Raw genomic sequence first — 15,139 nt, 5'->3', positions numbered from 1 at the left:
GATTTGAGTACAACTGTGTCCTTTAATAGCAAAGTACTTTCAGGGAGTACTGTGTATGCTGTTTCGTTTCTTTAATAAAATGCACTTTATTCCATGGTATGGTAGTATAGATTTTCTTTGTTTACATTTTCAAATAAGCAATGGCACTCTTTAGGAGGTGATCTTATTGTTCAGGTGGCATTCCGATCTGTAGGTAAGTCATTATGATTTGGAGGTAAGAAGAATGCATTATTTATGTTCTCTATTTCTGCTTTGAGAGCTTTATATTAGACCAGATCAACTGAAGCCCTCAGGATCTCTTCTTTGCTGACAGAGAGGGAAATACTGATGTACCTGGAATTACTCACTCCCGTAATGTTACATCTGGAGGTTTGGGAAGGTGGCAGGGAGGAAGGCTGAGGGAGGTGAGGTCCTTGGCTTCCCCACTGCTTCCCTCCACTTTTAACCAGAGCATTTCTGCTTTTATCTGTTTTTGATTCTTGGAAGTCTAGGTAAGATTCTATTTGGGGAAGGAGAATGTTTCCCTATTATCTTCTTTTCTTTTAAAGTTTGCAAACCAGTGATGCCCTTATTTCATAGATAAGAAAACGGAGACATTACTTTATAGCTGAGGATGTTATTGTGGATGACGGTTAATTTGGGAACAAAAGGGTGGTTATATTGATGAATGGTGTGAGATAGTGAAAGAGTTTGTGAAGATCAAGATAAGTGGACTGCTCTTCACAGACAGAGAGGCTGAATTTCCACAAGACGAAATATACTGATCCTGTAGCAGCCTGGAAGATGAGGGGTCTAATCTGTTACTCCAAAATCAGGAGTGGTACAGCTAGTCAATGTCACACATTTTGAAAAAGTATACTACTGTTCTTCGCCATAATTTCCCTACAGATATGAACATTTGTTGAAGACGTACAGATACTATTTGGAGTACAATATAGGATCCTTTGTTTGTATTTGCTTTGCACTTCATACAACATCCAAAAGGTTTTATATTCCTTCCAAAAACCTTGTGCTCCATCTCAAGAACCTTTGTCCATTAGGTAAACTCTGACAGTTTTCTATAAAAGGAAGTCATTTATGTCTTTTAAACCATGCTTGGTTATTTAGTTGGTACGGGGTATTAAATCGTTTGGGAGAGTAGCCATCATTTACCTTGACTAAGCTTCTGTTATGTGCTAAATGCTGATGCATTGTTGCAAACCCTTCAATTTAATCATCTCATTTGTTCGAACTATGAAGATTCAAACTATGAATGCTCGTAGTTGGAATGAATGACTAAATGTATTCATTTAACAACCCTTTTTGAGCTCTGTTCCATGCCAGGCATACTATTTGATTTCTGAGTTACAGTGATATGTTAAAAACACTACCTTTCCTCAAACAGGTCTGCCTAGTGGCAGGGAAAGACAAACACATGATTACAATAAAGTGTCACACATATTATGATAGAAGCATGTTTAAAAGTTAGCCCGGAGAAATTTGTTCTTTTATCCAAAGGATTTTTTTTTAGTGTCTCTGTGTCACTATACTAGATGGAGCAGATAGCAGGGACCCAGACAGACATGGTGTGGGCACTCATGGAGTTTATACTTTAGGAGTGAGTAATTAACTCAGGGGGGGCCAGAGAAGAAGGAAAGTATTCAAACTCTCAAAGGCAGAGCAGTATGAAATTCCTGAGCAGGCTCTTGAAGGATGATGAAGAGTTAACCAGAAAGATGAGGTCGGGGGTGGAGGAAGAAAAGCAGGTAGAGGGCAGGTTGGAGTATGCAGGTACTCGACGTTGCTGGAGCAGGAGGGGTTTCCAGAATCACAGTGGAGACCCTCTGGACTCGAGAGCATTTGGATCTCTTAACTGCCCCTGTGTTTACAGATTCTGGAATGGATTGAAGGCAAAGAGAGAAATATCAGAGCCCTTCTGTCCACGATGCATACCATGCTGTGGGCTGGGGAGACTAAGTGGAAACCAGTTGGCATGGCAGACCTGGTCACACCAGAGCAGGTGAAGAAGGTGTACAGGAAGGCTGTGCTGGTGGTACATCCAGATAAAGTGAGTACAGCTTGCTCTCCGCCACCGCGTGTCTGGGCCTCCTGTCGTTCGTTTACAAGTGTGCGTCAAAGCATCATACTTTCAACTTGTTGCTTGGACCATTTATATAAAATAAATCCCATGGGCTCAAAAAAGGTATTTAAACAAATAGTTACGCTTTATGAAACAGAAGAAAAGGAATCAAATAATATATTACAAATAATGGAATAGGGGCCTTCCTTAGGTGTAAGGTTCACCACTGACTCATTTTCAGGGAACAGATACAAACTGTGTCTTGACTTACGGGTGGGCTAAGAGCTGGACAGGAAAATGTTCTCCTTTAGAGATATAGCAGGATATTTAGCCAGGATTATAAAGTGAAAAAAGCTTTAGAATGTAGTTGGCAAACTTGGTGAGAATTAACAAAATACTCAGAATGGAACTAAACGCTTCACTATATTGATTATGCCAGTTTATGTTTTCATTGAAGTACGTACACATGTACGTGCTGCACGTTGTCAGAAACTTCAGCTACGGGATGGCACAGTTGAGATCACCATGATATACAGAAACCTCCCTGACAGAATTGGGTCCCTTGCTGTCTTGTGGACTGAGGATACCAGTCCTATGATGTGAGGCTGTGACTGAAGTCCTGCTTGGGAACACGTACTTGAATTTGATATATTTGATTTTCATCTCTCCACACTTTTTGTGACTAATCTGGATAGTATTAAAGAAATAATGTGTTTCAGTGAATCAAAGAGAAAGGGAAACAGCCCAGAAAAATTCACAAACTATATGCCTTATGTTATGGGTCTCCAAGAACTTTTTTCAGAAATGGGAAAATGGGGACTTCCCTCATGGCACAGTGGTTAAGAATCCGTCTGCCAATGCAAGGGACACGGGTTTGATCCCTGGTCCGGGAAGATCCCACATGCCGTGGAGCAACTAAGCCCCTGAGCCACAACTACTGAGCCCCTGTGCCACAACTACTGAAGCCCGTGCACCTAGAACCCATGCTCCACAACCATAACAAGAGAAGCTACCGCAATGAGAAGCCTGAGCACCGCATGGAAGAGTAGCCTCCGTTCACCGCAACTAGAGAAAGCCCGCGCACAGCAACAAAGACCCAGCACAGCCAAAAATAAATAAATAAATAAATTTATTTAAAAAAAAAAAGAAATGGAGAAATGTGTTTTTCAAAATATGGCTAGTCAATTGGAGATAGACAGTCATGAACCTTTGTCATTTGATAGATAATTCTGGAAATGGAGATACATTTTGTGCTGCCCAGTAACTTCTCTGTTACCTACTCAGTGACTGACCACTACTACCAAAAGTGAATCCCTAGGGGGAGGGCTTCCTGGGGAGGTCATAGTAATTAGGGGCATGTAGATGGGGCTGTAAAAAGAGAAATGGCCTAATAGAAAAACATTTCAATTCCTTAGAGCCCACATATTAGCAGTGAAAAATTTAATAGAAATAAAACTTTGGTCTGTGGTATCTAATGTGTGGTTTTTTTTTTTTTTTTCTATAGGCTACTGGGCAACCTTATGAACAATATGCAAAGATGATTTTCATGGAGCTCAATGATGCCTGGTCTGAATTTGAAAATCAAGGCCAAAAGCCCTTGTATTAATGTATGAGCTTTTCCATCTCTGCTGCAGACCTGTGCTAATGCTTAGTGTGTGTCACAGTTCTGAGGTTTTCACAGGTGAACCAAAAAACTCCAGCAACGTGTATCCAGTACTTAACTGTTAAGTTACTCGTAAATTAATTCCTCATTGATAAGGAATGTGGATGTTTGTTTTCTCCGATCCCCCCCCCATAAAAGGTCCAAAGCAGGAGAGGAACTTTTAGTCGGATAAGCTTGCAGAGTTTTACAGCATTCCAGCCTGCCCTTTGGGGAGCCTACTCAGCGTTTTGTGGGGGAATGGAAAATAGAGGCCACCAAAGGCATAGCACCCATCTCAATGTCTGAGGATAGGACGATGAGCAAAAGTTCTAATAATAAGGTTACATGGTGGACTTAAATGGTTTTCATATTTTCTTGGAAAGATATAGTTTGAGCAATGGCTTCACATAGACTCCAGGAACACAAGCACCAAGTATCTTTTTCAGTGGAAATTTACTATGGTCTCTAGCATAATACTGTATACTTCTTTTGGTCAAGAGGACTGACAGATGTAAAAGAACCTGAATTATGTGGGAAGTGATTATATTATAATCCAGTGATTACTACCAACGCTTCCTGGATAAGCTAAAATTTCGTGAAAATGCTGGCTAAAGAAAAATAGGGACTCTGAGAGTGTAGAAATCTGTATTCCTGGTCAGAAAGTTGGGCTGCTACCTTCTTTTCCCTTTAGAAAACTGGATGCTTGAACAAAAAGTCTTAATACCATAACAACAACCTGATTGGAAGGAAACCTCTAATTTTGCTATTAGGCTTAACGCTTTTCCTTTTGCTTAGCAGAGAAAATGCTCTTTGCTGGGAGCGGGTTGTGAAGCAGTTTGGCGCATTCACAGTCGATCAGGAAGGATGTGTAGTATGGACCCCCTTGTCCTCCGGGGTTGTGAGTAGCTGTGGGAAGAGAATAGACGACAACACTAACCACTAGTAACCAGACAGGGGCAGTTGCAGAGAGAGAGCCGAGCTCCCTTCAGACTGAGTCCGATGGCTTGTCAGGACTGGCTTTTTGAGGAACCAGGTTCCTTTTCCCACCTGAGGAAATTGGACCCCTTGGATTATCCCAGTGGGGTTTATTGTTTGAAAAGTTGCCGGGGGTCCACAGGAACAACAGTCACACAGGGACATCTGTGAAAGTAAAGCAAGGCTGCAACCTTTGCAGACTTCAGACTGGTTGGATTTCAGTTCAGTGTTTTGGCTGTTTCTCATTTTAAGGGGCAAGCAGTTGTTATTATCCTGTGACTTTAGTAGATCTCTTTGGGTGTGCACACACACAGTGTGCAGAAGATATATATGCAAAGCAGATGGCAAAAAAAATCTCCATTCTAGTCTTAAAAGGTTTATGCTCAGTATGGTAGAAAGCTTTCAAAACTTGTTTTTAAAAGACAATCATTTTTTTGTTTCTATTTTCATTTTCTTGTGGCAGACTGTACCAGAAAAGCAGCATGTCAAAAATACTTTATGTTCTATATACAACTCTCTCGTTCTTTCTCTTCTCTCTTTCTCCTTTTCTTCCTTCCTTCCTCCCTCCCTCCCTTCCTTCCTTTCTTTCTTCCTTTCCTTTCCTTTCTTTCTTTTTTTTGTTATAAAGATTCATTATTTATTTTACCTTTTGCTGACAATGTGAAACTCGCCTAAAATGTTCTCTTTTTAAATATACAGCTGTAAACTGTTCAAAGTAACCATAAAAAACTAGGTGTTATTTATTAACATAAAATAATGTTTGATGCAGTATGTGCTTGTCTTATTTAAAACTGGAATGTGAGACATGTTGCTGTGACTCTTTTTTCTCATTCACATTTGTAGATATTGTGTGAACTACAGTATATAATGATAATAATTAAAAGGATATTATGTGAATGTCACATACATTTTGAAATGATAGAACTATATTAGCTTTGTATCATGTTTGGATAATTCATCAATGTTCACAGTTTAAAACATCATTAAACATTATGTAATTAGCAATGAGAAAGAATCTTACCTAACTTAAATTTGGGATGTTCCCTATCTCTTTTCTGGATACATTATAATTCTGGACCCCTATTCATCTCAAAACTCTTAACATATGCAGACCAACAGGTTTTCGCATTCCTTTTAAATACCTGGTTGTGACAGAGCTCGTTGTTGATCGGATTCACTGTTTCGTTCATATTTATTGTAATATATTTTTTGTTTTGTAAATATGTTACACCAACAAAATGTGATTGGTCTAAAATATTTGTAATGTATATTAAAAGGCTCAAAAATATTTGTAGAAATGTAAGTTATTTTTGCACTCATGGGAATATGATGACAAGCTTGAATTATACCTTCTGATTCACTTTTAAGAAAAGTTATGGAGAAAGAATATGAAAAGCATATAATACATTTGCACCAAAACATGATCTGACAGGACTTCTTGGTTTATACTTTAACCACCCCCCGTTGCCACCCTTGCCCCCATACACAGACACACTTGATCATGCTGCATGAATGCTATGTTTCAAAAAGAATCAGCATAGAAATCCTGGTGTTCTAGCTAGGATATTAATTCATTTGTGTGCTGAGGCGAAGGGATTGATCCTGGGAGTCTGAGGCTTTGTCATAGAAAACAGATCGTTTAGGTGTTTAAGAAGAGAAGCAGCATGTTCATTTGGAAGCAGATGTTGCAAGTCAAAAGCATTTGAACTATCAGCGTTGTGTCTCTGTCTGGAAGAACGTTCAAGTTAGACCCTAATGATGCTGATGAAACACTTATTGTATAAGGAATGAACATGCAAGTTGAATTCCAGAACCAGCTATCGCAGCAACAGGACAGTTTCCCTGCTGGAAACATCTATTTGGGAATTTAGGTCAAGTAGACAGGTTTTGGTTGTTCTATACATAAACCATGGTGTTTCAGCATAATGGTACAATGTTAGTTTGAGACCAAAAGACTGGGTTTGAATCCTGGTTTTTCCACTTAAGGACTGTTATATTGGGCAAATTGCTTAAACTCGCTAAATCTTAATTTTATTGCTTGTAAAACAGAGACAATTCTAGCAACCCTGCAATGGAGGAATTAGGGATTGTGTATATAAACTGTCCCTAATCAAGTGGGTAGGTACTCACTAAATAGTAGCTACTGTTATTGTTACTGATAGTCGATAAAACAAAGTATCACTGCAGGTTGGTACTGGGGCTGGAATTACACTGAAACCTCAGGTGGTAGGGAGTGGATAACATGCGTGGGAAAAGGCAACCAGAAGTAAAATGTCCCTTAGCCCTTTTTTCTATCTCCCTGGGCTGACAGAGATCTGTCTGCATACAATGGCGGACTTACATTGTAGGTTCTGTAAAGGGAGTGGCTATGTGTAAAAAAGTGGTGGTGAAGATTGAGGAAGGAAAATTAACACTGACTGATTACAATAGTGCTGCATCGAACTTGCATTTAACTTAAGCACTGACTTGAGAGCCACCCCAGTGCAGATAGGGTGCCACTGCCTCTATCTTGAATGCACTACCCTAGGTGCTGTTACATATATTCATTTTCTCATTTAATTTGCAAAAAGTTCTGAGAGGCATGTTTTGTAAATCCTAGCTCAGGAAATGCAAGCACAGAGAGGTTTACCCAGAGCTGAGGTTGAGGTTAGCTCTTTTCTGTAGGATAGGGAAAGATGATACTATATACGGTGAACTTTATTAATATTTGTGAATTCAACCAATATTTTGTGTATACTGTGTGGGAAGATCAAACTAATAAATGAATTTGATTGCCCTGTTAAACATTAAGGGATGTTATTTCTAATTACTATGGCAGTTCCTGCCCTCTTAGTGCATAAGATCTACTATGGAGAACAGTTCAAGTGCTGACTGTCTGACTTCATATTTAAACTGTTTAGGGCTTGATCTGAGCTTTAGTTTTTCCCATCTGTAAAGTGGAGATAATAAAACCTAGTTCATAGTGTGAGAGAGTTGAATGCAAGGAGAGAATATAAAAATTTATCCAAGAAGTCCTGTGTAGTCCTGGACAGTGTGACAGAGGACATGGATATACTTCTAAGTAACACAACTGATGGCAAGTTGGGGATAGGGTTCAGCTTCTAAAGTCTTACTCTCTGGGGTTTTTGTGTGTGTGTGTGTATGTGAAAGTTGCTTCCTTTATTTTATTTATTTTTTGAATTTTATTTATTTTTATACAGCAGGTTCTTTTTAGTTTTCTATTTTATACATATTAATGTATATATGTCAATCCCAATCTCCCAATTCATCCCACCCCCCACCCCACTTTCTCCCTTTGTGTCCATACATTTGTTCTCTATATCTGTGTCTCTATTTCTGCCTTGCAAACCAGTTCATCTGTACCATTTTTCTAGATTCCACATATATGTGTTAATATATGATACTTGTTTTCCTCTTTCTGACTTCACTCTGTATGACAGTCTCTGGGTCCATCCACTTCTCTACAAATGACCCAATTTTGTTCCTTTTTATGGCTAAGTAATATTCCATTGTATATATGTACCATATCTTCTTTATCCATCAATCTGTCAATGGGCATTTAGGTTGCTTCCATGACCTGGCTATTGTAAATAGTGCTGTAACGAACACTGGGGTGCATGTGTCTTTTTGAATTATGGTTTTTTTAGGGTATATGTCCAGTAGTGGGATTGCTGGGTCATATTAATTTTTTAAGGAACTTCCATACTGTTCTCCATAGTGGCTGTATCAAGTTACATTCCCACCAACAGTGCAAGAGGGTTCCCTTTTCTCCACACCTTCTCCAGCATTTATTGTTTGTAGATTTTCTGATGAAGCCCATTCTAACTGGTGTGAGGTGATACCTCATTGTACTTTTGATTTGCATTTCTCTAATAATTAGCGATGTTGAGCAGCTCTTCATGTGCTTCATCGCCATCTGTATTTCTTCTTTGGAGAAATGTCTATTTAGGTCTTCTGCCCATTTTTGGATTGGGTTGTTTGTTTTTTTAATATTGAGCTGCATAATCTGTTTATATATTTTGGACATTAATCCTTTGTCTGTTGATTCATTTGCAAATATTTTCTCCCATCCTGAGGGTTGTCTTTTCATCTTGTTTATGGTTTCCTTTGCTGTGCAAAAGCTTTTAAGTTTCATTAGGTCCCATTTGCTTTATTTATGTTTTTATTTCCATTACTCTAGGAGGTGGCTCAAAAATGATCTTGCTGTGATTACGTCAAAGAGTGTTCTTCCTATGTTTTCCTCTAAGAGTTTTATAGTGTCCGGTCTTACATTTAGGTCTTTAATCCATTTTGATTTTATTTTTGTGTATGGTGTAAGGGAGTGATCTAATTTCATTCTTTTACATGTAGCTGTCCAGTTTTCCCAACAGCACTTATTGAAGAGACTGTCTTTTCTCCATTGTATATCCTTGCCTCCTTTGTCATAGATTAGTTGACCATTTGTGTGTGGGTTTATGTCTGGGCTCTCTGTCCTGTTCCATTGATCTGTACTTCTGTTTTTGTGCCAGTACCGTATTGTCTTGATTACTTTAGCTTTGTAGTATAGTCTGAAGTCAGGGAGCCTGATTCCCCCAGCTCCGTTTTTTTCCCTCAAGATTGCTTTGGCTATTCAGCATCTTATGTGTCTCCATACAGATTTTAAGATTTTTTGTTCTAGTTCTGTAAAAAATGCCATAGGTAATTTGATAAGGATTGCATTGAATCTGTAGATTGCTTTGGGTAGTTTAGTCATTTTCACAGTATTGATTCTTCCAATCCAAGAACACTGTATATCTTTCCATCTGTTTGTGTCATGTTTGATTTCTTTCATCAGTGTCATAGTTTGCTGAGTAGAGGTCGTTTACCTCCTTAGGTAGGTTTATTCCTAGGTATTTTATTCTTTTAGTTACAATGGTGAATGGATTGTTTCCTTAATTTCTCTTGCTGATCTTTTGTTGTTAGTGTACAGGAATGCAAGAGATTTTGTATCCTGCACCTTTAGCAAATTCACTGATTAGCTCTAGTAGTTTTCTGGTGGCATCTTTAGGATTCTCTATGTATAGTATCATGTCATCTGCAAACAGAGTTTTACTTCTTTTCCAATTTGTATTCCTTTTATTTCTTTTTCTTCTCTTATTGCCATGGCTAGGACTTCCCAAACTATATTGAATAACAGTGGCGAAAGTGGACATCCTTGTCTTGTTCCTGATCTTAGAGGAAATGCTTTCAGTTCTTCCCCATTGAGAATGATGTTTGCTGTGGATTTTTCATATGTGGCCTTTATTATGTTGAGGTAGGTTCCCTCTATGCCCACATTCTGGAGAGTTTTTATCACAAATGGGTGTTGAATTTTGTCAAAAGCTTTGTCTGCATCAATTGAGATGATCATATGGTTTTTATTCTTCAATTTGTTACTGTGGTGTATGATGTTGGTTGATTTGCATATATTGAAGAATCCTTGCATCCCTGGAATAAATCCCACTATATCATGGTGTATGATCCTTTTAATGTGTTATTGGATTCTGTTTGCTAGTATTTTGTTGAGGATTTTTGCATCTATATTCATCAGTGATATTGGTCTGTAATTTTCTTTTTTTGTAGTATCTTTGTCTGGTTTTGGTATCAGGGTGATGGTGGCCTTGTAGATTGAGTTTGGGAGTGTTCCTTCCTCTGCAGTTTTTTGGAAGAGTTTGAGAAGGATCAGTGTTAGCTCTTCTCTAAATGTTTGATAGAATTCACCTGTAGAGTCATCTAGTCCTGCACTTTTGTTTGTTGGAAAATTTTTAATCACAGTTTCAATTTCATTACTTGGGATTGGTCTGTTCATATTTTCTGTTTCTTCCTGGTTCAGTCTTGGAAGGTTATACCTTTCTAAGAATTTGTCCATTTCTTCCAGGTTGTCCATTTTATTGGCATAGAGTTGCTTGTACTAGTCTCTCAGGATGCTTTGTATTTCTGTGGTGTCTGTTGTAACTTCTCCTTTTTCATTTCTAATTTTATTGATTTGAGTGTTCTCCCTCTCTCTTCATGAGTCTGGCTAATGGTTTATCAATTTGTTTATCTTCTCAAAGAACCAGCTTTAGTTTTATTGATCTTTGCTATTTTCTTTGTTTCTATTTTATTTATTTCTGCTCTGATCTTTATGATTTCTTTCCTTCTTCTAACTTTGGGTTTTGTTTGTTCTTCTTTCTCTAGTTCCTTTAGGTGTAAGGTTAGATTGTTTATTTGAAATTTTTCTTGTTTCTTGAGTTAGGAATTTATTGCTATAAACTTTCCTCTTAGAGCTGCTTTTGCTGCATCCCATAGGTTTTGGATTGTTGTCTTTTGTCTCTAGGTATTTTTTGATTTCCTCTTGGACTTCTTCACTGATCGCTTGGTTATTTAGTAACATATTGTTTAGCCTCCATGTGTTTCTGTTTTTTATGTTTTTTTCCCTGTAATTGATTTCTAATCTGTATAATGTTGTGGTTGGAAAACATGCTTGATATGATTTCAATTTTCTTATATTTACCAAGGCTTGATTAGTGACCCAGGATGTGATCTATCCTGGAGAATGTTCTGTGTGCACTTGAGAAGAAAGTGTAATCTGCTGTTTTCGGATGGAATGTCCTATAAATATCAATTAAATCTGGTCTGTGGTGTCATTTAAAGCTTGTGTTTCCTTATTAATCTTCTTTCTGGATGATCTGGCCATTGGTATAAGTGAGGTGTTAAAGTCCCCCACTATTACTGTGTTACTGTCGATTTCCTCTTTTATAGCTGTTAGCAGTAGCCTTATGTATTGAGGTGCTCCTATGTTGGGTGTATATATATTTATAATTGTTATATCTTCTTCTTGGATTGATCCCTTGATTATTATGTAGTGTCCTTTCTTGCCTCTTATAACATTCCTTATTTTAAAGTCTATTTTATCTGAGTATTGCTACTCCAGCTTTCTTTTGATGTCCATATGTATGGAATATCTTTTTCCATCCCCTCACTTTCAGTCTGTGTGTGTCCCTAGGTCTTAAGTGGGTCTCTTGTAGACAGCATATATATGGGTCTTGTTTTTGTAATCATTCAGCGAGCCTGTCTTTTGCTTGGAGCATTTAATCCATTCACATTAAGATAATTATCAATATGTATGTTCTTATTACCATTTTCTTAGTTGTTTTGGGTTTGTTTTTGTAGGTCCTTTTCTTCTCTTGTGTTCCCACTGAGAAGTTCCTTTAGCATTTGTTGTAGAGCTGGTTTGGTGGTGCTGAATTCTCTTAGCTTTTGCTTGTCTGTAAAACTTTGGATTTCTCTGTCAAATCTGAATGAGATCCTTGCCAGGTAATCTTTGTTGTAGGTTCTTCCCTTTCATCACTTTAAATATATCATGCCACTCCCTTCTGGCTTGTAGATTTGCTGCTGAGAAATCAGCTGTTAAGCTTATGGGAGTTCCCTTTTATATTATTTGTCATTTTTCCCTTGTTGCTTTTTTTTTTTAATTAATTAATTTATTTTTGGCTGCATTGGGTCTTTGTTGCGCATGCGGGATTTCTCTAGTTGCGGCAAGTGGGGGCCACTCCTCGCTGCAGTGTGCGGGTTTCTCACTGTGGTGGCTTCTCTTGTTGCAGAGCACTGGCTCTGGATGCGTGGGCTTCTGTATTGTGGCACATGGGCTCAGTAGTTGTGGCTCACGGGCTCTAGAGCGCAGGCTCAGTAGTTGTGGTGCACAGGCTTAGTTGCTCCGCGGCATGTGGGATCTTCCTGTACCAGGGATCGAACCCATGTTCCCTGCATTGGCAGGCAGATCTTAACCACTGCGCCACCAAGGAAGCCCTCCCTTGTTGCTTTTAATAATTTTTCTTTGTCTTTAATTTTTGTCAGTTTGATTACTATGTGTCTTGGCATATTTCTACTTGGGTTTATCCTGCCTGGCACTCTCTGCGCTTCCTGGACTTGGGTAGCTATTTCCTTTCCTATGTTAGGGAAGTTTTTGACTATAATCTTTTCAAATATTTTCTTGGGTCCTTTCTCTCTCTCTTCTCCTTTTGGGACCACTATAATGTGAATGTTGGTGCATTTAATATTGTCCCAGAGGTCTTTTAGGCTGTCTTCATTTCTTTTCTTTATTCTGTTCTGCAGCAGTGATTTCCACCATTCTGTCTTCCAGGTCACTTATCCGTTCTTCTGCCTCAGTTATTCTGCTATTGATTCCTTCTACTGTATTTTTCATTTCAGTTATTGTATTGTTCATCTGTTTGTTCTTTAATTCTTCTAGGTGTTTGTTCTTTAATTCGTCTAGGTCATTGTTAAACATTTCTTGCGTCTTCTCAATCTTTGCCTCCATTCTTTTTCCGACATCCTGGATCATCTTCACTATCGTTATTCTGAATTCTTTTTCCTGGAACATTGCCTAACTCCACTTCATTTAGTTGTTTTTCTGGGGTTTTATCTTGTTCCGTCATCTGGTACATAGTCCTCTACCTTTTCATTTTGTCTGTCTTTCTGTGAATGTGGTTTTTGTTCCATAGGCTGCAGGATTGTTGTTGTTGCTTCTGCTATCTGCCCTCTGAGGCTATATAAGAGGCTAGTGCAAGCTTCCTTATGGGAAGGACTGGTGGTGGGTAGAGCTGGGTGTTGGTCTGGTGGGAAGAGCTCAGTAAAACTTTAATCCGCTTGTCTGCTGATGGGTGGGGCTGAGTTCTCTCCCTTTGTTTGGCTTGAAGCAAGCCAGCACTGGAGACTACGGCTCTTTGATGGGGTTTATGGCGGACTCCGGGAGGGCTCACACCAAGGAGTATGTCCCAGAACTTCTGCTGCCAGTGTCTTTTTCCCTGCAGTGAGCTGCAGCTGCCCCCCACCTCTTCAGGAGACCCTCCAACACTAGCAGGTGGGTCTGGTTCAGTCTCCTATGGGATCACTGCTCCTTCCCTGAGTCCTGATGCGCACACTACTTTGTGTGTGCCCTCCAAGAGTAGAGTCTCTTTTTCTCTCAGTTCTGTTGAAGTCCTGCAATCAAAACCCGCTGCCTTCAAAGTCTGATTCTCTTGGAATTTCTCCTCCCGTTGCCAGACCCCCAGGTTAAGAAACCTGACGTGGGGCTCAGAACCTTCACTCCAGTGGGTGGACTTGTGTGGTATAATTGTTCTCCAGTTTGTGGGTCACCCACCCAGCGGTTATGGGACTTGATTTTATTGTGATTGTGCCCCTCCTACCGTCTCATTGTGGCTTCTCTTTGTATTTGGATGTGGGGTATCTTTTTTGGTGAGTTCCAGTGTCTTCCTGTCAATAATTGTTCAGCAGTTAGTTGTGATTCTGGTGCTCTCACAAGAGGGAGAGAGCGCACATCCTTCTACTCCGCCATCTTGAACCAATCCCCCTCAATAAAGGCCCCTCTTTTATTGTTGAGGAAATGTAGAATGGGTAAGTAGAAGAACAGTTTTTCAGTGAACATTTGGCAAGAGGAAAGTAGATTTTCTCAGGATGGTTAAAGCCTCTGGCAAGATGGCTTTCTCTTTTAAGTGCTTTGTAAACTGGAAAGGACAGCTGGTATGGGCAGAATAGTTGTTGGAGACAATGTCTCTGCATTTTTCTGATTCCAGACATTACCCTGGGACAAACTCCTTACCTTTTTGCTTCTCACTATCTTCCAGTTTCTAACTACTAAGCCCAAGGCAGTACTCAAACCAAGCTGTGCCTCTGAAGTAATGTCACTTTTCTCCAAAATCATTTCCCTTCCACGGGACTGACCTCAGGCTGACATGGAAGGCTTCGGCAAACCCTTACATATGGCTTTCTAGACACCTGCTGGGTGATTGGGAATGGAAGGGGAAATGGGAGATTTGACCCCATGGAAAATCATCAATTAAGGAGAGTCTTTCTCATGAGTGCAGTTTTGTACTTCAGTACGGGAGCAAAAACCCAGGCTTCCAGGGTTTGGGTGGTGGGCACTTTCCCCTGAGTGCTTTAACTCAACATAGGGAAAGAGAAGTTCTCAATGACCCTGAATAGATTGCCGGCTACAAAGTAAAGAATGCAGTGTAATTCTGGATCTGCAAGCTCTGCAGTGAGCCAGGGATTAGCAACACAATTTTGTTTGTTTGTTTTCTGGTATAGTCATTTAATGGAATGTTACACAGCACTTAAAATGAATTAACTAGAGTTTTCTGTATCACTATCAATATATCTCAAAAACAGTGTTGAGGGAAAAAACAAATTATAGAAGCATGTATGATGCCATCTATACAAAATGTAATCATGTGCAAGACAATTTTTTTATACATTTATATTATAAAAGGATAGAAGTATGTATGGGAATTATAAATAAATTAAGAATAGTTACCTCTTTAGAGGATAGGAGTGGAATAGAATTGAGAGGGGATGACAGGAGTCTTCAACTGTATATATAATATTGTATTTCTAAGTCTTGGTGGTACATACATGGGTGTGTGATAAAGTTGTTTTTTTAATTTTTAAAATTGAAGTATGATTGACTTACAATATTGTATTAATTT

The 15,139-nt window shown here is 39.0% G+C and overlaps 1 protein-coding gene across 1 annotated transcript in view; it reads left to right on the top strand.

The window, feature by feature from the left end:
• The window catches only part of DNAJC6 (DnaJ heat shock protein family (Hsp40) member C6), a gene marked incomplete at both ends in the record, with an annotated part of 91,031 nt that extends 87,366 nt beyond the window's left edge, over positions 1-3,665 (top strand). Inside the window, 2 exons of the mRNA XM_082658697.1 lie at positions 1,871-2,047; positions 3,564-3,665. Coding sequence (XP_082514823.1) covers positions 1,871-2,047; positions 3,564-3,665 — 279 coding nt within the window. The remainder of the gene's footprint in view (positions 1-1,870; positions 2,048-3,563) is intronic.
• Between the last annotated feature and the right edge of the window lie 11,474 nt (positions 3,666-15,139).

Source organism: Grampus griseus (assembly GCF_964374135.1).
Source record: "Grampus griseus genome assembly, chromosome: 1".
NCBI lineage: Eukaryota > Metazoa > Chordata > Mammalia > Artiodactyla > Delphinidae > Grampus > Grampus griseus.
This window is presented reverse-complemented; position numbering and strand designations above follow the sequence as displayed.